This window comes from Podarcis liolepis (genome assembly GCF_965112155.1).
Source record: "Podarcis liolepis genome assembly, chromosome: 2".
NCBI classification, from domain to species: Eukaryota; Metazoa; Chordata; class Lepidosauria; order Squamata; family Lacertidae; genus Podarcis; species Podarcis liolepis.
In genome coordinates this window covers 61512249-61535368 of record NC_139555.1, presented here as the reverse complement: position 1 = coordinate 61535368, position 23120 = coordinate 61512249, and the positions used below count along the sequence as shown (strand labels likewise).

General features: G+C 43.3%; 1 protein-coding gene and 1 long non-coding RNA gene across 7 annotated transcripts in view; one reads left to right on the top strand and one right to left on the bottom strand.

Annotated features, from left to right (window-relative positions):
- Window positions 1-23120, top strand: part of ADAMTS2 (ADAM metallopeptidase with thrombospondin type 1 motif 2) — a 308871-nt gene that overhangs the window by 277026 nt on the left and 8725 nt on the right. For all 6 annotated transcript variants that reach the window (XM_083487964.1, XM_083487961.1, XM_083487963.1 and 3 more), the window contains 9 exons: window positions 5769-5914; window positions 7594-7769; window positions 8474-8607; window positions 9496-9619; window positions 10322-10402; window positions 14838-15001; window positions 16043-16199; window positions 17740-17872; window positions 22104-22311. In XM_083487964.1, the coding sequence (XP_083344090.1) occupies window positions 5769-5914; window positions 7594-7769; window positions 8474-8607; window positions 9496-9619; window positions 10322-10402; window positions 14838-15001; window positions 16043-16199; window positions 17740-17872; window positions 22104-22311 (1323 nt within the window). The remainder of the gene's footprint in view (window positions 1-5768; window positions 5915-7593; window positions 7770-8473; window positions 8608-9495; window positions 9620-10321; window positions 10403-14837; window positions 15002-16042; window positions 16200-17739; window positions 17873-22103; window positions 22312-23120) is intronic.
- On the bottom strand, window positions 16726-22211 carry LOC310699786. Its single transcript, XR_014522252.1, has 2 exons — window positions 22075-22211; window positions 16726-17625 (listed from the first exon to the last, which is right to left on the bottom strand). It is a non-coding gene; the product is annotated as an uncharacterized lncRNA (long non-coding RNA).

The window sequence follows — 23120 nt, the reverse complement described above, 5'->3', positions numbered from 1 at the left end:
TGATTCCATTTCCAAGAGCTCTCAAACATGGCGCTGTCGTTTCCAGAGTCTTCCTGCCCATTAGTTTCCTACCATTTCCTCCCTGCACCCAGTCACTTTGGAGATGAAGGAAGGCTGAGCCCTCCTTCCTGCTCTGAAATAAGCTCAGGGTTTCTGAGAATTAATCTCGGGGACAGAGCACCCTTTGGGGGCATCATCTGTGAAGCCACTTCCCTCCTTCCAGGTGATTGTTTTTGAGGCAAAGTGGGGACTTGGCCTTTGTTCTTTCCCTTTGACGCAGCCATTTTGGGAAGGGATTAGGCTCAGAAAAAATGTATCCTGAACTGAATCCAGGTTCCCCTCCAAGAACTGATTCATTGCAGAAGAGAGAACCAGGGCCCTGAGGCAGAGTAATAAAATTATTCTTCCCCACCCCATCCCATTGCATTTCTTTGTGGGTTCCCACAAGTCCTTTTGGGATATTTTTTTCATAGTAGCTAGGGAATTAAATAAAAAGATACTGCAAAGGAAATTAACCAAGAAAAAAAAATGTTCTCCAAAGTCAATCAGTCCAGTCCAGATGATTTCCCACTGAGAAAGCTGACCTCAGCTTCTCCCAGACAGGAGTCAGATGGATAAATATGTGCTGTGTTAGTCACCACAGAGACAGAGAATCTTGGACTCTCCAAGAGAATTAATTTGCACTGCCTGCCACAGCCTTTTCTGTTGCTACAGCCTTCACTGGCAACCATTCTTTAGCAGATTAACAGACGCAATGGGGTTATCCAGTCCTGTCAGTGCATAAGTATGTTGTGGAGGTACAGAGGTCACATTCACACCATACATTTAAAACACTATGAAGTAATGGCTGCCCCCCCCAAAAAAAGAATTATGGGAGCTGTAGTTTGTTAAGGTCACTAAGAGTTATTGTTGTTTAGCCGTGTCCAACTCTTCGTGACCCCATGGACCAGAGCACACCAGGCACTTCTGTCTTCCACTGCCTCCCACAGTTTGGTCAGACTCATGTTAGTAGCTTCGAGAGCACTGTCCAACCATCTTGTCCTCTGTCGTCCCCTTCTCCTTGTGCCCTCAATCTTTCCCAACATCAGGGTCTTTTCCAGGAAGTCTTCTTTTCTCATGAGGTGGCCAGAGTATTAGAGCCTCAGCTTCAGGGTCTGTCCTTCCAGTGAGCACTCAGTGCTGTTTTCCTTAAGAATGGATAGGTTTGATCTTCTTGCAGCCCATGGGACTCTCAAGAGTCTTCTCCAGCACCATAATTCAAGAGCATCAATTCTTCGGCGATCAGCCTTCTTTATGGTCCAGCTCTCACTTCCATAGATCACTACTGGGAAAACCATAGCTTTAACTATACGGAGCTATTAGGAGACCCTTAATCCTCTCGCTGAAGAGGGCTTGGTTGTTAAACCACTCTACAAACTGAACCTCTGGGAGGGGAATAGACAACTCTCAGCACCCTTAACATACTACAACTCCCAGAATTCTATCTGTACTACCGGTACTTCTTGCATTTCATTTCCCTCTGCTTAGAACTCTTTCCCTCACACCCGCTGCTACAGCCCCTGTCCCAACATATAATACTGCAGCCAGCAGCGTCTGGTGCCCAATGGAACTAGAGGAGCAGAAGACAGGGAGACCCAACAGTAGGCAGAACCAAAGCCAATGGCGGGTAGAGCCAGAACCAGTGACAAGCAGAGCTGCCCCCTAATTGGTTGTAAGTAAGAAGACAGACTGAAGTGGGCGGGGCATTCTCCACTGCCTGCAACTCAATAAAACACTTCACACGTGTGATGAACTGGAGTCAAGTCCATGAAAATTTACGCCATAATAAAATGTGCTAGTTTTTAAGGTGCCACAAGATTTTTCCATTTTTTAAAAATAGTTCCCTACCGCAAAAGATCTGCAAAAGAAAAGGATGAACTGTGAGACTAGTAGTTTGAATAATTATAATAATAATAATAATAATGGAATCATTGTGTCTGTTTACCGTGTCTCTTATAATGGTCAGCCACTAAGAACCAGATTTGTTTCTATCAGCATATGCCCTCCCCATGGTTCTCCTCCTTATTTCAAATCCTGGGTTACTCCTTTCATCAACTCCCATGACTGGATACTTCTGGAACTGGTTGATCGTTGGAATTCCTCTCATTGCCACTGGCTATCTCCGTTCCGGTTCACAAGAAAATTGAGGGAGTAAACAGTATGCATGAAACATTCCCGCAAGATGTTTCTTCATCTTTCAAGTCGTGGGGGTGACCAAAAGAAGTTATCTCATTTCTGGAAATAACGTTGTGTGAATTGGCAATGGATCTTGTGTGAACATCTCCTGGGAGACCAAATATTAGTATTTTAAAAAACGATTCCAATGTGAGATACAGCTTTCACTTAATTATATTTTGACCTGGAATATCTTACTGGCACACTGAAGAGCCACTCTGAACACCCTTGCCTCCTTCTTTTTTTTTAATCAATTACTGATCCCCCATGTCACAGACAGCTTTTTCATTGTCACCAACTGTAGCCTTTCTCTCCCTTTACGGGTTAATATTTGGCAGCATTCCCACTATTTCTCTGTTACACTAGTCACCATTTTATGCTTAAGGGAGATTTTACTTTATAAACCCTTCTCCTTTGTTTTTGTTGGCAGTGGGTGTTTAGCCATATGCTTTGCATACAGTGCCTGCCAAATGCCTAGATCTGAAGGCTGGTTAAGCTGAATAACATTTGTTGTGGAGTTCATTACTAGGAAGAGCAAGTGAATGATTGCACTTGTTGCTCTGGCCATCTGTCTGTCGTGCGCATGCCCAGTTCCCCATGCTGACAGGAACCATTAAGACCCATGAACTGGAATTGTTTATTATTATTATTATTATTATTGGTAAATGCAATACTCACAAACACAAAACAAAACACAAAACAAAACAAACTTATTATACATACAACTCCTTAATTCCTACAAAAGAAAACAATTAAACTTACATTAACCAAAAGAAGTATCAACTTAAATTACAAAAGAAACTACAGTGGTACCTCACAAGACGAATGCCTCGCAAGACGAAAAACGCGCAAGACGAAAGAGTTTTCCGTTTTTTGAGTCGTTCCGCAAGACGAATTTCCCTATGGGCTTGCTTCGCAAGACGAAACGTCTTGCGAGTTCTTGCAAGTTTGTTTCCTTTTTCTTAAAGCCGCTAAGCCGTTAATAGCCACTAAGCCGCTAAGCCGCCAATAGCCGTGCTTCGCAAGACGAAAAAACCGCAAGACGAAGAGACTCGCGGAATAGATTAATTTCGTCTTGCGAGGCACCACTGTAAACATAAAAACAAAAATATTGACTTCCCTCCACCTATGTGTGACTTCCTTTACAGTATCTCTTTTCTTCTTTTCGCTGTGTTATCAATATTATTTTTAACTGTCTCGTCTTATACCCATTTCTTCTTAGTCCTTTACTCTATAAATTTCATTCATTGCATATTGATATATTTATACCAGAACAATGTTTTTTTTATGTATTCCTTCTTGCAAGTCCACTCCTCTATCAGTTTTTGAATTGGAATTGTAGATCAGCATAAGGCAACAGTATTGCATTGAAAATATTTCCATTCTGGGCTGGGGTTTCTAGCTTAGAGTTTCTAGCTTCCTATACAGTGGTACCTCAGGTTACATATGCTTCAGGTTACCTATGCTTCAGGTTACAGACTCCGCTAACCCAGAAATAGTGCTTCAGGTTAAGAACTTTGCTTCAGGATGAGAACAGAAATCGTGCTCCGGCGGCGCGGCAGGAGCAGGAGGCCCCATTAGCTAAAGTGGTGCTTCAGGTTAAGAACAGTTTCAGGTTAAGTATGGACCTCCAGAACGAATTAAGTACTTAACCTGAGGTACCACTGTAATTGGAAACACAACCATCTAAAACTGTGGTCCTCTCTACCCTTTTGCTGGGCCGTTGGATGCTCCCATTTGCAATATTTATTGATAAGTTCTTTCAAGTAAGAACTTTGAAGTAAATTAAACACTGTGTAAAATAACATCCCTGTTTCATTTGTTTTGCATTGTACGGCATGTAAATTAAGTGGGCAGACATTTCCTAGGCTTTTGATAAGTTTAAGGCTTGGTAGCTGCATAGCTCAGTGGGTTAGAGTCTAGTGCTAACAAAACCAGGGTTACAGGTTCATCCCCTGGAAGGGACAGCTGCCTATTCCTGCATTGCAGGGGTTTGGTGCAGATGACTTCCATGGTTCCTTCCAACTCTAGGATAACTTCTATGATAACTTGCATTGCTATCCAATGGGTGCCAGTCTATGGGACCAGGAGGCAAACTAGGGCAAGGGATAAGGATGCGAGAATGATCATGCTCGCCCACCACTTTCTGCCCTGACCAACAGGTGTTGCAAAGTAAGAGCCTTTTAAAAAGTCTCCCTTAGTGGTCCATTTGTCAGTAACTGAAATCAGAATGATTTGGGTTAGCACTCCCCCCCCCCCAGGTGTATTCCTCTTCATAGGATGAAATAGTGGACAAGGAGTAGACATTGTTTATAGATAAGATTAGAATGAAGGATTTTTGTGTGCTCCATTTTTATTTTGAAGAAGGACTATTTTTAGATCAAACTTGCATTGTATTTAAAAAATACCTACCACAGCTTGTTTACAAATACTGCTCAGAGGTGTCATAATAATTATTACCTATAATGTCCTGTGAATGCCCAAAGGGCTATGAAATAAGAAATACTAAAGGTTCTACTGCAGGTTCATGTAAACTGAAAAAAAACTTGTCTCTCTTGTTGTTGTGTACAATCTTTTTCCCACCACTGCAGTTATATTGTTCAGAAGAAATCATAGTCAAGCAACTTTGGAAGAAAAAGCCTAAATTTTACTTCTTGAAACATTGGCATGAATTAAATTAAAATCCAAATGAGTTTTGGTAATATTATTGCTTCAGCTGGAACATAACAAGAGCCCTGCTGGGTCAGGCAATGGCCCATTGAAGCCAAGATCTTGTTCTCACAGTGGCCAGTCAGGTGCCTATTGGAACTCAGTGAGGGGGACCTGACGGCTACAGCACTTTCCCTACTTGTGGTTTCCCGTGCCACTGACATTCAGGGGCATACTGGGCCTGACAGTGGGGGTAGAAGAAGCTGACATAACATTGCTGTAAAGGATTCATTAGAAATCTACTATCTGGTATTGCTTTTCATCACCTCAAATATAATGGGGCAGATTGATACTATCCCACCGATCTAGCCCATTGTGTGGATTGTAGGATGAACTCACCTGCCCCCCTTTCTGGCATATCTGCCCCTCCTGCAGTGTCCCCACACAGGGGAAGCAACATGGCCAGGCATGTATGCCCAAACTTGTACCTAGGCTGTATTAAAACTTGCAATCTCTCTGTGGATGTGAGAGGACATCAAAGGAAGGACAGATAGGTCATGTATTTGGGGAAAGCAGGTGTGTTCTCCACTCCATGGGCCAGTTTGGGCAAGAAGAATCATCCAATCCGTCCCAATATTTTTCAGTTGAAACTGTTTACATGTGTAGCTGAGTGGTGTTTTGCCCAGTGAGTTACATGCATGTGTGAGAAGCCTATCGTTTCTTCTAGGCAGGTAGAGAATCATCTATTCTAAAGCTGTGAATGAGGATATTGCATCATATTCCAGTGTTCACAATAGTATGTAGACTGAGGAGCTTTCAGTCTGTGTCCAAAAACTAAGACATCTTTGCTGTGCAATGTGACTCATTGTGAAAATATGCATCCACGTATGCTTTTCTCTTTTTAGCATTGTTTTAAAGGTCACTGTATCTGGTTAACTCCAGATATCTTGAAGCAAGATGGAAACTGGGGGGCATGGAGTAAATTTGGTTCCTGTTCTCGAACCTGTGGAACGGGAGTGAAATTCAGAACACGGCAATGCGACAACCCACAGTAAGTTGGACCTAAGTAAGCTGAAGACCAGGAGCGGGTGGCATAGGGTGGGGATGGCTTCCCATGTCGTCGCTCTCCCAACAGCAACGTCTGTGGCCCTTATCAGAATGGGCAGAGGTGAGGTGTGGGCTGTGCAGCCACACTGGGGAGTCAAGCGCAGTGAGTGGCAGCAATTCTGTTGTTGGGACCACGGCGGTGCAGAACTGCCCTACCATGCCTGCCACCTCTGCTAAAGAGGAGGAGGAGGAGGAGTTTGGATTTGATATCCCGCTTTATCACTACCCTAAGGAACCACCCAGCAGCTGCATGTGGAGGAGCGGGGACGTGAACCCAGTTCACCAGATTATGAGTCTACCACTCTTAACCACTACACCACACTGGCTCTCACACTCGCACATGTGTAAGAGACACACTGTTAAATTACTATCAGAAAAGCACAGAAATAATTGCTTGAGACTATGTTTCATCCTCAGATGGGTGAAATAATGCAGACCATTGACTGTATACTGGATTAGGAATTCACCATGGCCCTCATGCAGGGTTCTCTTGCTATGCACACAGCCATAGCTTGCCTTTTTTTGGCTGTTGCTCAAAGAGGCAGTCTGTACCCACACGTAAAATAGCTGGAATAGGATTACAAATTGCCAGGGACTGGGCAGAGGAGGAATGGTGGAGACCTGCCTGACCCTTCCAGAAAAGAAGACAGTTCAGAATTACAACAGGGGTTTGAGAGAGATCTCAGCTCAGAAAAACTGGGGACTAATGGGAGAGGAGGACGAGGAGGAAGCACCAGGGGAACAACAGCTGACAGACTCGGTGTCTTTAGAAAGCCCCCCCCCAGCACATGGTAGGCCTTGAAAGTGGGAGAGCAAAGAGCTCAAAGGCAGAGGGACTTTTCAGCACCCGTAATGTTGACTCATGAGGAAGTGGAAGAGACGGAGGGGATGGAGATTCATTTGGGGCAACGCCATTATTCTGAGAGGTTGCATTCCCAAGCCTCACTATGTGAATATTGAATAAAAGCAGATGGTAAGGACTTTTCCTTGTCTTGTCCCTTCCTGGCAACCTGCTGTGGGGGTTGGTGCCTCTGCCGCCTGACACAAATGCAGTTTGTCGCCATTGCTGGTGTAAAAAGAAAAGTAGAAACTCTGGTTATGCGCATGCAGGATTAGGTACTTGCGGGACTGAAGCCATTAAATGAAAGCTTTTCGTGGTATTTGGTCATACTACCAAGGAGAGAGAAGAGAGGAGAAGAGATTAAGGGTAGCATTTAACTATCCAGCACCAGCAACAGAAGCACTGTGCAAGGACTTCTGCTTACACAACAGGAGCCCCATTGTGCAAATGGAAGTCTTGCAATGCATGTGCAGATGGAACAACTGGAAGAGTGTGGTGCTGAATTCCACCCTAAGTATTTTATTTTTTTTTACTGCTACTGAAATCTGTGGGACCAGATAGATATATAGAGGTCCCATTGATTTCAACACTGTTGTGATTCAAGATCTCCACGTGTAGCTTGCTTTTGTAGAGTTGCCTCTGTTAATTTCAGTGGAAGGCGCCAATCTACTCCTGCAGTTGATCTCTGAGGCTCCAAATATGAATTCATTAGTAATAAGATAATTTTATAAGTGTCACTGACGTGATATTATTTATTAATCTGGTTTTGTTCTTATTCCTAGCCCAGCTAATGGAGGTCGTACATGTTTTGGACCAAGCTATGAGTTCCAGCTTTGCAGCACAAACGATTGTCCTAAAGATAATGAAGATTTCAGAGAGGAGCAGTGCAAACAGTGGGATCCTTATTTTGAATATCAGAACAAGAAGCACCATTGGCTTGCATATGAGCATAGTGATGGTTAGTACACCACTTCTTCTTCTTCTCCTCCTCCTCCTCCTCCTTCTTCCTCTTCCTCTTCGTGTTATTGCTTTGTTAATGGCCTTGGTTCCAGTCTGCCATATTTGAAGACTGTAATTTCCAGTGTATAGAAAATATTACCACCCATTGGTTATTCTGCCAAAAGTCTCAGCTTCATTTGGAGAGGGTGGGTACGTCGTCTGCTCCTGTGTTCATACATTACTTTGAATTTTGTGCATAAAGTATGCATAAGCATACACTACTGCAATGGCACGTCAAAAAAGTGGATATAAATTTGCTTTAGTGGGTTGCCAAATTGATCAGGTACCCTATAAACAGCCATACACATATTTATGATCTTGAGTGTGGTCTAAGGTTACCAGATTTTTTTCAATGAATCCGGGGACACTTTTCAACTTCCTACTAAATAGATAGATTTTGTCAGGGGACTGATGTGCAAATCCGGGGACTGTCCCCGGGAAAGGGGAACGTCTGGTAACCTTGGTGTGGTCCATTTCTGCTGAACTTAGTGGGAACCCTTCTACATGGATCTCAATTCTACTGTTAGTAGGTTGATTGGAATTTTTGGAAATCTCCATATTTTTATTCAAAGATCATGATTTTAACTGAATTGCCTTCTGCAGTCTGATCGGATAAGAACCATCAGTTGAAGAGATAAATCACAGGACTCTTTTCCCTTGTAGCCAAAGAAAGGTGCCATCTCTATTGTGAGTCCAAGGAAACTAATGACGTTGTGTATATGAAAAGACTGGTGCATGATGGAACAAGGTGCTCATATAAGGATCCCCATAGTATCTGTGTGCGAGGAGAGTGCCTGGTAAGTGGTGGCATCAATTCCTTTTTCCAGTTTCTTATTTGCAAGAATGAGTATAATATTAACATTTCAATGGGACGCTTTTCTCCATGACGCATCTACAAATAAGTAGTCATTTTAAGTGTAATCACTGAAGTTTGCTAAAAATCCTGCCATGGTTCATTGTTTTACTAGAGTGGCTGAAAGGTTACCTGCCTAAGAAGGATGGAGTTGGGTTTGGAATTGGGCTGAGAACCGTTCAGACATGCCTAGTACCTTTGCAAAGTGTATTCAGTATCTAATTTGAGAATGCTCTTGAGCATACAACTAAATTGATTTCTGTTCAGGAAAACACCATGGTTGCAAGCCACAGTCACATGTGCATGAGAATGTCATACATATGCAAGATTTTATTCACTTCTCTATCCATCTACTAGACCTCCAAATGGCTTCTTAATCTCCTCTTAGCTATTGGAAAAGAAACACCTGGAGGTCTTTGTACTGGGGCTCTTCGCCATAGCGTGTGACTAGAGGCCTCGTTCATTTCTGGAGTACCATTTCTTCATGTGGGGGGAGAGAAATGCGTACTGTTGTCTTCAGTGTTATTTTCTGAGCATGAATTGCCAAATATTTATGTGAATTGGATTAAATGCCTGCAATATGCTCAAATCCTGAATAGCAACATGTACTTGAAATCCTTTGATAATGAATTAATATGAGTTCAGTTAAGCAAGCAGTTAGAAACCAATTTATCAGGGTGAAATGTCATTATAAATACTCATGTGGATATCAACATGCCCTTTTAGGAAGAGACAAATGTGCTGTTTATTATATCTTTGTCTGGTGAAAAGAAAACCCGGAGGAAAATGCAGGCTGTTACAAGCAGGAGTAATTGCTTTTCATTCTTTGCAGAAAGTTGGCTGTGACAAGGTAATTGGCTCGTCAAAGCAAGAGGACAAGTGTGGCGTGTGTGGTGGAGACAACGCCCATTGCAAAGTGGTGAAAGGCACATTCTCCAGGGCACCAAAGAAGCAAGGTCAGTCCATTTTCAGTACAGTATAGCGCTCCTGCCCCAAAGAAGCATGCAGGAAGATTTCAGAAGGACAGAGTAACTTTGTTTTTAACATCTCTTTTCCTGTGCTGCAACAAAGCATTGTGTTTGAACAGCTTCTGGTGCAGAACAGCAGAGGTACTTTCCTGGAAGTACTATGGCCTACACCAATAGGGCCTATGGGGTGGGGTGTGTGTGAACCCATTTGTGCCCTTAAAAAGGCTCAGTGGATTGGGGGCTTATAGTTAAATCCTAGATATGTCTACTCAGTGGGCCTTACTTCCAGGTAAGTAGAGGCAAGGTTGTTCTTCCTTCCACAGGGCTACATTTGTACATGTCTGTATTCACTTTTTGTACAACCTTTTTAGACTTTGATCTGCTTAGCTTTCAAGTGAGCCAATGGGCAATTTAAACATACTTTGTTTGTTTATTTAAATGAATTTAAAGGCACTTCAGATATATACATATGCTCTCATTTTTGAGGAAATCCTCTACAAAGAGGCGTTTGATACTTTAGAATACAAATCCGTGTCATAAAATCTCATAAAACACATAGTCAACAACAGGGGTGCCAGCTGGAGCGGAGCCTGAGGGACCCTGCCCCCAGAAGGATGGCTCAGTATTCTGGTCCTCTTTTCCTTTCTCTGTAATAACAACTACCTGCTCTGGTTTAATGTGTCCCTACAGGTTATATCAAGATGTTTGAAATCCCAGCAGGTGCGCGGCACTTGCTAATACAAGAATCGGATGCCTCCATTCATAATCTTGGTGAGTATTACATTATCAGCATTGTTCTATCACCATCTTTTTCTGTTGTTGTTGTTTGGTCGTTTAGTCGTGTCCGACTCTTTGTGACCCCATGGACCAGAGCACGCCAGGCACTCCTGTCTTCCACTGCCTCCCGCAGTTTGGTCAGACTCATGTTTGTAGCTTCGAGAACACCATCCAACCATCTCGTCCTCTGTCATCCCCTTCTCCTTGTGCCCTCAATCTTTCCCAACATCTTTTTCTGTACATTTACTTTTACTGACAATATGAAAATATATTTTGTCTGTTTAAAAAATAAAATCAGTCAAGAGAAAAATTTCTCCTTATGAGAAAACTAATATTACGACAATGAAATTGCTGCATACCACCCCAATCTCCAAGTGGTCTGAGATTCCAGAGGTTCCAGGCAGTTACCCAGAGTTTGGTTTCCTTGGAATGAGGGACAGTGGAGACTGTGGTGTCTTTAGGATATATGGTTTATTTACACATACATACAGTCATTTTGTCACCCCTCCCAGTGATGACCCCCAGGGTGGCCCGCACCCCCACACCCCCTTCCTCCACCTCTGCATGCAGTTTCCATATTTATTTGTTACAGGGAATGTGCTTCCTAGTCAATGGGCTCACTGGTTCTGCTTTTGCATATGCCTTTATAGCATCCTGGTGCATTCAGTTTCAGATTCAGAGCCATCCATTGCAAGGATGCTCAATCAATCACAAAGCTTAAACAGTAATTGAAATCCTCTCCTTCCAATTCAGCGGATCAATAATAGACAATGTCTTGCAGAATGTTATTAATTAGAAGTGGATTCACAACAAATAGCCTCGTAACTGCCATGAATCACTCCCCCCCCCCCCCAGTTTTACTTTAGTAAATGCTTCCCTTGCACTGATGTTCCGTGGAGCCTCGTGGGACTCATAGCATTCTTTGTACAAACTTATTCCTTATGCTCGGCAAACTGTTTCTGATGAAGCATGGGCAATATATAAACCTCCAGCTTTTAAAGCCTGGTATCGACCCTGACAGCACTTTAGGAAGGGATTGCAAGAGACACGAGGGTTGGTCCCCCCGCCCCAGAGCAACAGAGAAGGCAAGGCAACAAGTGTATGAAACTTTGGAATTATTATTTTGACAGTCAAAGTAGGAAGAAAGATGAAAGAGGACTTAATTATTTTTAGAGATTGGCCAGGAAATTTGGCTGTAGCAAGGTTCAGTAGCAAAGGCTGCAGCAACATTTGAAGTGCAGAAAAGAGATAGAGTGAGACGGTAGACCCCTCAAGTTCAAAGGGGCCTCATCTAATCCAGTCACCTTCACAGAGGAATGATTTGCTGTACTTAACATCTCAGCCAGATGATTCAGCTGAAGCGATTTCCTTAGGTAATTGATTCCATTTGCTAAGTTCTTTCTGAAGATTAATAAAACTCAGAGGCAGCATACGCAGTGTCAGCCTGCACACATGTAACCCATTTGCAGTCTGCTAGCCATGTAGAGCTTATAACCAGGAAGTCATTAACCTCCTGTTTTTGCCATCTACCTGGGGAAGCTAAAACAGGGAGCTGTCAAACACCTCTCAGGCCAGAAGTTACCTTCTTGCAACATTAAGCCATTGAGCCAAATTCAAGCACAGGGATATATCCTTAAATGGGGTGCATATGGAAAACTGCTCCCTCTTTTGAAGTCAGTAGGGAAGCCCACCCAGGCACAAACTGAGCATCTGAAAGCACATGGAGCTGTGGAACAGAAACATTTACCTAGAATAGCATGTGTTGGCGTGTCTTGCTGATTCAGTTTCAGTTTCTCATCCAGTATAAGGCCTTCTCAGTGATGGTGTTAGGTAGTCCTCAGTTTGAACCTGTGCATTTGTTTGTTTGTTCCTATGTGTGAAATTTTCAGATTTCAATCTTATATAGATAGTTCTGAGTAAATACATGTAGAATTTCACTGTAAATTTTTTTTATGAGGGATCAAATGAATTATACATAGGACTAAGCTCCATTCAGGTGTGTAGCTGAAATAGTTACACACTCCACCAGAAACGAAATGGAAGCATTGAGGAAGCAGTGGGTGTGGAAAGAGGTGTAGCAAAGGGATGTTGGTTCCACACCCCCAAAAAGCAGCAAAACATCCAAGTGGAGAGGTTTGGAGCTCAATTTCTCTCAACTCATTTGATTATCCCCATGTTGGTTAAACCTGAATTTATAGAAGGGAAACTTCAAGATTGGTGTTATTCAAGGATAACATTGTGTGCACTACACAAATTAAATGGGAATGCCAACAGCCACAAACACAGTGAACTCTGGTGTGGACAAGCTCTGAGTGTAATAAACTGTTAGTCAAACTCAGAGTAGACCCACTGAAATAATAGTAATAATATGTTCTACCATACTTTGAGAATGACTAACATGGAATTTTCTAAACCACTTTTTAATTATAGAGAGACCCCCACACACCAGCAAAGAACTGGTGGGTTTGTTTCCAAACACACTAAAGCCCCAATATGTGTGTGTGTTATATAGTGAAAAGAAATCAATCACTGCACATATTCTCTGGCATTCTTATCTTGTTACTTCAGGCATGAAGAAAACAAGATTATAGGGCAGGGATCCACAGGGACAGGGGCAGGAGACTTGTAATGCAACAGGCAGGGCAATGCTAACAGAAATTCAGCTGCTTGATCTGGAAACATAATGCATGATTTGCTCTGTTTTTCGTCTCAGAGCTGATGTAAGACACACCATTGAAGCAGATAAAAAAGACCAGGTAGCTGAAAAGATACTGGGGATGAAGAGGCAGGACGAGTATTTGTTTTGGTCTGTTAGAACAGAATTCACAAAGTAAAATAATGCACAATAGACGCCAGTTGTTCCTCGTGAATGTATTTCTTCACAGCTCTGTTATCAGATAGGTCCAGCTGGTTCTCCGATTCCAGGGCTGCAATGCAAAATCAAATGAATGGCATAACATAGGCTCAGCCCCAAACGATTTATCAACTCTTAGATAAAATAGCTGGCTGCACTGAGGGCTTCCTTCCAAGGGAGAGGGCTGTGACAGGGTGCGAGAGTCAGCAGTGTCTGTTGCCTGATGACAGAGTCACTCCCTGTCGAGTCTGCAATGCCAACATATTTTCCTTCAAATGTTGGGGAGGCGGCGTCTCAATCTCTGCACACCATACAGAACAGCAGCAGCAGCAGCAGCTCCTTGTGGTGAACTTTGCTGAGACTCAGATCCTTATGAGGAGAGGGCGAACTAGGCTGTATGCCTAAGATCCTTCAATTTCTGGATCCAGCAAGGGATTGAATTTCTGGCTCTGGGGCACCTCGTCAACTCCTCGTAGTTAGAAAAATAAAGTTCAAATTTGAGAGTTATTATTATTATTATTTTATTTATTTAATTCCTATACTGCCCTATACCCAAAGGTCTATGTGAGCTGGAAGCTGGCAGGTTGCAGGTTGGGCTAAGGTTACCAGATTTTTTTCAATGAATCCAGGGACACTTTTCAACTTCAATGGATTCTGTCTGGGGACTGATTTGTAAATCAGGACACTGTCCCCGGGAAACGGGGACATCTGGTAACCTTAGGTTGGGCAGCTGGGAGACAGAGCTATGCCTGTTTTTTGCTGCAATCCAAGGCTGTGACTATGGGGGAAGCAAGACCCTCTTGGGGTGATAATGCTCTGAACCCCTCCATCGTAGGCTCAGGTTGTATATATGTGTAAATAAGCTATATATCATAAAGACACCACCTTCCAAAGGAAACACATATCCTGGGTAAGTGCCCAGAACCCCAGAATCTTGCACTGCTTGGAGTTTGGGGTGGCATGCAAGAGTACAATCTCTACATTTTCCTTCTGGTCAGGCAAGATAGCACCACCTACAGATGGAACGGTGGACAGGGTTTGCCTTGCAGGCAACTTGGGTCCCTGGGTACCTAAAGGAAGGTTAGCTCCATATCAACCAACAGATGCTGAGATCACCTGACAGTGTTCTTCCTTGGATCAACCCATCATCCAAGATAAGGTGGGTGGTCATCAGAGAGAGGGCATTTTTGGTTGCGGAGTCCTCTCCCTAAAGAGGCCTGCTTGGCACCTGCTCTGTTGTCCTTTTGGCAATGCCCCCCTGCCCCCCCCCCTTTTAAGGAGTTTTTAGATCCTAGTCTGCTGTCTTATTATGTGTTTTTGTTCTCTTTTGCTTGTATGACAATTGTCCTTTACATTTTCACTCACATTTTTATATAAACCAAATTGGGATCTTCTCTTTTTGTGTGTGTGAAAGGCAGTACTGTATATGTTCTCTAAATACATCTAATAAATAAAGCAAGCAGACAGACCTCTTCCTGAAGCCTTCCAGTCTCAGAAAAAGAGAGAGGGAGGGCAGAGAAAGAGAGAGTGAACTGAAGTCTCTTGAAGGTGTTATATTTGTCCTGTTATTTCTAGCTATCAAGAACCGAGAAACAGGGAAATTTATTTTGAACGAAGAGAACTACGTGCCAGACTCCAAAGTGTTTGTCAACATGGGCGTAGAATGGGAGTATCGGAACGATGAGGATAGGGAAATGGTGCAAACTATGGGCCCCTTACGTAATGGAATCACCGTTCTGGTAAGTAACTTGAAGATGAGAGTGTCTAGATTAGACTGAGTCATACGTACAGTATTTTATGGATTGCATCTGTTAGGACATCTGTTTTAAGAATCAAGGGCATATTTAATGGCAACAACTTTATATATTGCTACATCTGTGTGTAGGGGTTTCAGATGTCAAAAAAACCCAGACAAGCTGACTTACTTGCAAGGGAGAAAGCAGGTAGCAGGGGAAGAGCAACACAGCTTCCCAGGCAAATATACCTAAAGAAAGGCTGGAGAGCCATAAGAGTAAGGCCAGAGTCTGGCTGTTGCCCAGGCAAAACTACTACCCTGGCTGGGAGGATTTATTGAGCATTTTTTGGAGGAAGAGAAGTGGAACTATACTAAGACGTGGAAGTACAATACCTCCTCTTCTTTCTCTACTCCAAGAGGTTACCTCATTGTCCTTTTAGTGCCAGAAAACAATCTTTTATTTCCCCAAGCTGTCTTTAATTTGGGTGTGTGCTGTTATTGTATTTACTTTTAAATTGTTTAATTGTACCCGTAATAAATAAACAAATTCTCTACAGCTGTGGTAGCCGATGTGGTGCCATTTGGATGTTGTTGTTGGGCTACAGCTTCCGTCAGGCCAAGGCAGCAAGGCCAACGGTATTTGGAGTTGTGATCCAACATCTGGAAGGCACCACACATTGGCTACCCTGGCTCTACAGTTTTGAGTGTCTCCCCACAAGGAACAGTAGTGGACAGTCTCTTGGTCCTAATCCTGCCCATCCTTGTAGTAAGCCCTTCTTGCAAATTCTGTGAGAAAGGGGCACATGAGTGGTCTCTGGTTGTCATTAAAAGTTGTATATATCATAAGAATACAAGACTTTGAAGGTCAATCCCCCACCTGGACTGGGAGAAAAGTTGCCCTCTATCTCTAAAATGTGTTCTGAAGCTTAATTTAAAAGAGGGGTGGGACCTGTCCTACCTTTTATGCTTTTAATCTGTTTTCAAAGTGCCTCTATGATATTCCAAATGACCTTGCTGAAAAGGTATGCCTTATTTGTCTGACCAGGCAATTCCTCATGGTAACGTCAAGATTACACTGACGTACAAGTACATGATCCATGAAGACTCTTTGAATGTTGACAACAACAATGTTCTGGAAGATTCAGTAACATTTGAGTGGGCTTTGAAAAAGTGGTCACAGTGCTCAAAACCCTGTGGAGGAGGTAAAGAAAGGGTGCTAAACTGATGAATATGCATAGCTTTCTGAGGGTTACTTAGGGGGGCAGTCCTATGCACACTTACCTGGAAGAAAGTCCCACTGAACTCAATAGGACTGTTTTCCAGGTATACATGCAAAGGATTGTACTATGTAATTGTGTATGTGCTCAGACATGCAGATGTATATCAACAGCAGAACATATGAAAGGCCTTCACTGAAAATCCCCATGTTTGTGGTGATACCTGTAATGAATTATCCACCCATTGCAGCCCATTTGATTTCAAATTCACTAATGACAAATTTGTACATGTAAACTAAATCAAAGAGTAAATGTACCTGAACGTCCTCAGTTGTGATTTAATGGGTGGGTAAATGAATGAATAGCATGAAAATACAGGTCTAGAAACACTCTCTAGACAGGTTATTTATTGCTTCTCATTATTCATACTGTATTGCACATTTAGAAAGCAGATAGCAGGTTGAATGCATGAGGACAGCTCCATTCAGTAACTGAGAGAATATAAATGAATGAGTGCTGGCAACATGTTTTAATGTATAAGCATTCCAGCACGGAATGTACAGAGTAGCCCATAGAAGATTGAGCCATGGATAACCGCTAGTGGGTTCGGCTACCTGCTTCTGGAAAATGTATGCATCTAGTCCTGGCTCCCAGAATTCTATCTGCTGTGCAATTTAGGACCTGTCTCATGCTCTCTCATTCCACTCTTACCAGGGTTGCCCCACCTATTAGGTAAGGGGAAGCAGCTGCCTCAGGCAGCAGGATCCACAGGGGTCAGATCCGGCCTCCAAGGAATACATTGCCTTTTTCTGAGGTACCTGCAGCAGCTGCAATGTGCTCCTTGGAGACTGGATCTGCCAACTCTTCAGCAGTGGTCCCCCTGCTCCCTACATAGCGGCCTCTCAGTGGTCTCCTCCCACCTTGTTCCCAATGTTGATCTTTATTCCCTATCTTGTTCCTGATGTAGTTCTTCACTCCCCTATTTTCCCCTTGTGAGCCGGGGGTGGGGCAGCATTTTGTGATTTGCCTCAGGTGCCAAAATGTCTTGGGCCAGCCCTGACTCTACCCAACTGTAACGTTTTCCCACATGCCAGGCAGTAGGTAGCAAGTACACTGGAAGATCCCACATCTTTGTAAGTGTGGGATCTCTGGCACAGTTCAGACACTTTGTGTGTGTGGGAGCCCTAGGATCCCCAGGATTGTGTGTGGGAGCCCTAGAAGCTGCCATTAGGCTTGGGGCTACATGAAATTCTTGTTGTATGAACTGATGCAGGAAGTGAAAGAGGCCCGTAGCGTTCATAACATTGGTTTGTCCACAGGATTCCAGCCACAAGCCAGGCCTATGAGCAGCTCCCCACATTCCCATGGATGATCTCTGTGGGTGGTAAATAGGCATCTGAATCAGGCCTCCCTGCAAAACAGAGAAACTTGCATTTTACCCCTAGCTTAATACGTCTCATAGCAGGTTTCAGGGCATTCTGAGTTGTGTGGAATGCTGAAGATAACAGAAAGTCTCTTTCCTAAGGTCATCAGTTTACAAAATATGGTTGTCGGAGGAAGACTGACCACAAGATGGTTCATCGCAGTTACTGTGAGTCCATCCAGAAACCAAAGCCCATTCGCAGAGTGTGTAATCTCCAGGAATGTTCCCAGCCAATGTAAGCATTTCTTTCTACTGGAATAACTCGTCACTGTTGCATAATAATCAAGAAGTGCCTGGAACTAGCCTCAAATGACCTCTCCACTCCCTTCCTTTGTGGCTGCTTTAGGTTAGAACTGCTTTCTAGCCGTAGTGTGTAGAATATTGCCCAAACAGAGTTATGCAATGATGTAATGTAATTCCCAGAATTTAGCTTGTTGCGGGGGAAAATTCCTTAAAAATTAATGATTCCCCAATTCCAAAGTAGATTTTGATTTGGGGGGTGGCGGCGGCAGCGGGGGGTAATTTCTGTTTTATGGATTGCATACCCATTATGGGCTGTTATTGCAGAAAATGTCAAAGACTAGTCCTAATCGAAACACCAATAAAACTTGCAGCCTAGCTTTTAAAGATGTGGGTTTGTTGGGGAGTGGGTGGAAAGTAGGTATTCTTGGCTTGCAAAAATAACTGTTTAAGCAATTATGATATTTTCCAATTTCATGCTTTATTCTTATTACAGGGTTTGGGTTTTTTTGGGGGGAAATATATTATTTTTTAATAGCTTGGATTAGGATGGATGAGATACTGTTTGGCCCCATCCACCTAAAGAAATGCATACCCATATGCAATTTAAGAATGTATAAACAGTATTATGGATCATTATCACTTGTTGGATAGAGAACAATGAACATTATTCCATCACACTCTCAGATGCGCATCCAAGGGCACACCCAACTGAGAATGCAGTAATTCTGCTCTTTGTTGCTTTAAATAGGGAGCAGATTCCAATGTGCTTTCACATTTGCATCCCCATTCATGTCTCATGCAACTAATCATGCCATTATTCTGTTTACGCACAAATAGAAAGGGAGCCTGTTCATCCTTTAGCCATTAGAAAACTGTATAATTATTTTGTGGGCATCACAACAAAGGAGTACACTGATCAAGAGCTTTATTTCTGTTACTGTTGTGGGATTTTGAAAGTGAGTAGTCAAATTAACAGAAAAAGGGAATGGATGGGCAAAGATAGCTCCAGCCTGCATTCTGGCAATTCTGTCCCAAATCACTAGGCTGCAGGGAGTTGGAATCTTATTTTAATTTTCTGTTTAAGTTTCTAATGCATCCATAATGCATAGTTTGTAGCAAGTAACAACAGAATATAACTAAAATTAATTAAAATTGCCATATGCTCTTTGGCTGGCCCTCAAATGCCAGCTCAGACAAGGGAGTCTTTACAGTGCTTCTAAAAATGACTCTGACATTTTTACAGGAGTTCCTCTGTAGTGATAAAAAGCATTGATAAATATCTCTATGGGTGGTATTCAGTTAAATTTTTACTCAGTGTAGATCCATTGTGAGGAATTCAACATAGTGATATAGCCAGTGCTTTTTTCTGGGGGGACGCATACCCCTAAACATTTTGTGAATCTAAGTTTGGCCTCATTGAGGGGCAGTATTAGAATATAAGTAGGAAAATGAAAGTACCCCTAAACATTTTTTAGGGGAAAAAAGCATTGGTTACAGCAGTCATTCTGCCAGCCCAAGCCTTTTAGCTTGCCAGATGGAACAATTCCCCCCTCTCCTCTGCTGGTGCACTGCTCTGTGTATGGTTCTCCAAACCTCTGCCCAAGCCAATTTGCATGGGGAGGAGTGGGGGGGAAAGCTCCCTTGCACTAGCAGGATTCTTTGGGTTGGCTTCTGCTAGTGGCGGCACTTGTTAGTTGAATCCGGACAATGAAATCAATCGACCTGACTAAGGTCAGTGGGTCTACTGTGAATAAAATGTGACTGAATGCCCCCCTATATGTGCTTGTGGTATGGTCCAGAATGTTCAGGCGGTATAGATGTTCCTGGCTGAACTTAAAGAACATGAGTAGGGCAGGCTCTAGGGCTCCACACACCCTTGCTGGGAGTAAGTCCCATGGAACATGGTGGGACCTACTTCTGAGTCGACATACCTAATACTGTTCCCGCAAGGTAAATAACATCAAAGTCATTTTACATTTCAAAAAGATGACTTTCAGTTTTGCCTAGAAGACAGCAGGAAGCCAGTGCAAGCTCTGGAACAATCTGTGCAATGCCCTCTGTCACTTTGCACACCAGTGGGAGCTCACAAGCACTCATCAAAGATGTTGTGGGGCAGGCAGGGCCGTAGGAGAAAAGCTAGTAGGAAAGAGGTCCCAAACCATGGACATTCATTTGAAGGTATTTAAAGGAACATGTGTAGGTTGGGGGTGGCACCTCCACCGTGATCCCAGTCCCTCCCCACAACATGCTCATTGTGCCGGAATTTAAGGTCTGAGAGGGCACCTTCTAGGCATTCCCAGGAAGACAGAGAAGTGGCCATTAGCTAGTTTGGCCCAAAATGATCAGGAGGGGTGTGAGCACCATCTACAGTGGGTGCTCCTGTTCACCCAGACCTCAGTCTGTTATTGAACTGTGTGTGCTCTTATACTTTTTCGGGTACAGGAAACTGGGCTAGATGGAGCCTGAGCCTGACTGTACATTTCCTACTATTTACTTGGCAAAGCTTCAGGGCCAGAGGTTTGCAAAGCTGGAGTTTTTAATGTTTGCATTTTTAGGACGTAATTGCCATCCTCTGTGTCACCAAGGCTGGCTTTCGGCAACAGCGGGGTGATGAATGAAACTCCTTTTAACCCTACTGGGAGCTGCAAGCGGGCATCCCTGTCAGACTTAAAGCTCCCTTTTGCATCATGGTGTCTACTGAATTTTGAAAAATCCAGAAAGTACAGAGGTTAATATTCTATTCATTAGCATAGTACAGTAAAGATTTAGAAGGACTTTAGCACTGCTCCTGAGAGAAACACATAAGATTGCTCTGAAAGCTTTATAATGGCAGGACAAACTGCATTGCTGTGGCCCTCATTCTTTTTCATGCGGTTCTTTGGTTGATTGCTGAATTGCCGGCATATCCAAAGCAGCAAATTCATCTCTAAGAATTATGCTGCTCCTATGCCAGCATCTACCAACAACACTTGTTTTAGTGGTTTATCCCCCTGCTGGTTTCCACATGAATTATTTAGAACATTACAAATAGCTGTTGTTACGGAGCCTAGAAGGAAATTCTTTTCCTGTAAATCCAGCGTAGCTGCCACAGGCAAAACAAACAAAAAAAAGTTTCATGGGAAGGGATCTAGCACAATAATTCAGATCACTGTTGGGGTGCGTAATGAGATCTCGTATCTTTTGTGCTTATGTAATAATATCTGTCGGTTTAATGGCTCAGTATTTCTGTGACCGTGTGAAGTTTCCATGATGAGCATTAGAATCCTTACGTTTAATTTTAATTTTTGGCAAAAGTTTAAAGTTTAAAGATGCCAAACTAGGAAGAGGGAGGGCCATCAAAATGGTTTCTAAACTACAGTTTTTAAAAACTACAAAGTATCGAAGAGGATCAGTGAAGCTCCTAGCATAGAATTTTGTTGTTGTTTCCTTCAACTGTCATAATTCAAGAATGGAACAAAATTAATAACTTGGATAGATAAAAATACATGCAGTGACAGAAAACAATTAATTATTCAAATGAAAACCAACAAAATTACACAGCTATAATGCCATGATTAAACATTCTTAGAGACATCTCACTAGGTTTTTCTTCCTCCTCAGCTTGAGCAGTCCATGCTGTGTCAATCATTCCATCATAGCATGCCTTCAACTTGCGAGACAGAACAATCCAACCCCGCCCCCATCTCCCTGGAACCAAGCCAATTTAGGGGAGAGAGGGAGCTGTATTGTGCTTCCACTGACAGAACTCATTAGTTGAATCCTGCCCCAGATGTTCACTTCTAGGAGACAAGAAAGCAGCTTCATTTGACCCTTCTGTTTCCTTGCCAGGAGTCTGAATTCCTTCCTAAGGTATGCGTAGAGGAAGACTGACTGAAATCAATGTGGCTTATGTTGGTCATGACTAAATTGTCCCATTGATTTCAACTGGTCCACTCTAAGCATGACCAAGTCTGAATCCAACTCCATGTGCCCTACATCAGTTGTGAAAAGCTCTCACATGTAGGTGGGGGATTAGGGCCTATAGGTTTCCCAGCTGATGTAATGCAATTTGCTCATGTGCATCCTACCTGATTGGCACACCATGGATGTGTGTACAAGACGTGATGAGAGAAGCTGCCCTGAAACCATGACATTAAGAAATAGCAATCATCAAATTATTATTGTGTGACTTAAACATGTGCAATATAAACTCACCAGCCTGGACTTCTTTTTCATTGAACCAGATGGGTTACAGGAGACTGGGAACCTTGCAGCAAAAGTTGTGGGAAAACAGGATATCAGGTACGTTCTGTCCGCTGCATCCAACCGCTGCACGATAACACAAACCGCTCTGTCCATGCCAAATACTGCAACAGCGATCGCCCAGAGGGCAGGAGGGTTTGCAACCGGGAGCTTTGCCCTGCGCAGTGGCGGATAGGACCCTGGTCACAGGTAAGCAGGATTTTGTTCTGTCGTTCAAATTACATTTGGAAGTGCCTATATTAATAAGGGTGGTGTCAAATTCACATTAGTGAATTGGTTGTGAGCCTTAGTGTTTCACATCATGGGGGGGGGGGCGGACATCGAATGTCAAGATTGCACAAGATGCATGTTTGTTGGTTAACTTCCATAATTGTGCAGCAATATAACCATACTGTTAAAAACAAACAATCTAGTTTGCCTGTCCCTATACTATATTTGCACTCATCTGTCATAATGCTGACAAAAAGGGTGGGTGGGTGGCAGAGTAAGCAGGCAGGCAGGTGGGCACCCCAGGCAGGTCCTCCCATGTTCTTCCTGTTGCCACTGCCAGCTGACCTAGGTGGGTAGAAGAAGGCAAGAAGAAGGTGCTGCAGGCAGGCAGGCAATGCAGGTAAGCCAACAGGTGGAGCACTTGCTGCACTTCTTCTGTTGTTGCCAGAGCTTCTGCCACTGGTGGAGGAAGGGGGAAAGAGAGACTTTCCCCGTCAGTTGTCGCCATACCAACACCAAAAGGAAGCCCACAAAGGCTTGGCTGTGGTGGCAGGGTAAGGATGGGGACTAAGGTGGGAAAAACTTTCTCTCCTTCTTTGCCCTCCCACCAGCGGTAGTGGCAGGGTGGAAGGGTACCCACCCACCTGTGGTGGCAGCAATAGGGAGCATGGGGAAGTTGGGTGAGCTATAGCAGAAGGGTTTGAGAACAAGCTGTGAGATGGAGGAGGAAGGACAGGCAAGCTGTGAAATGATGGGGAGGGGTTTGGGGTGAGGTGTAAAGAGAGGGA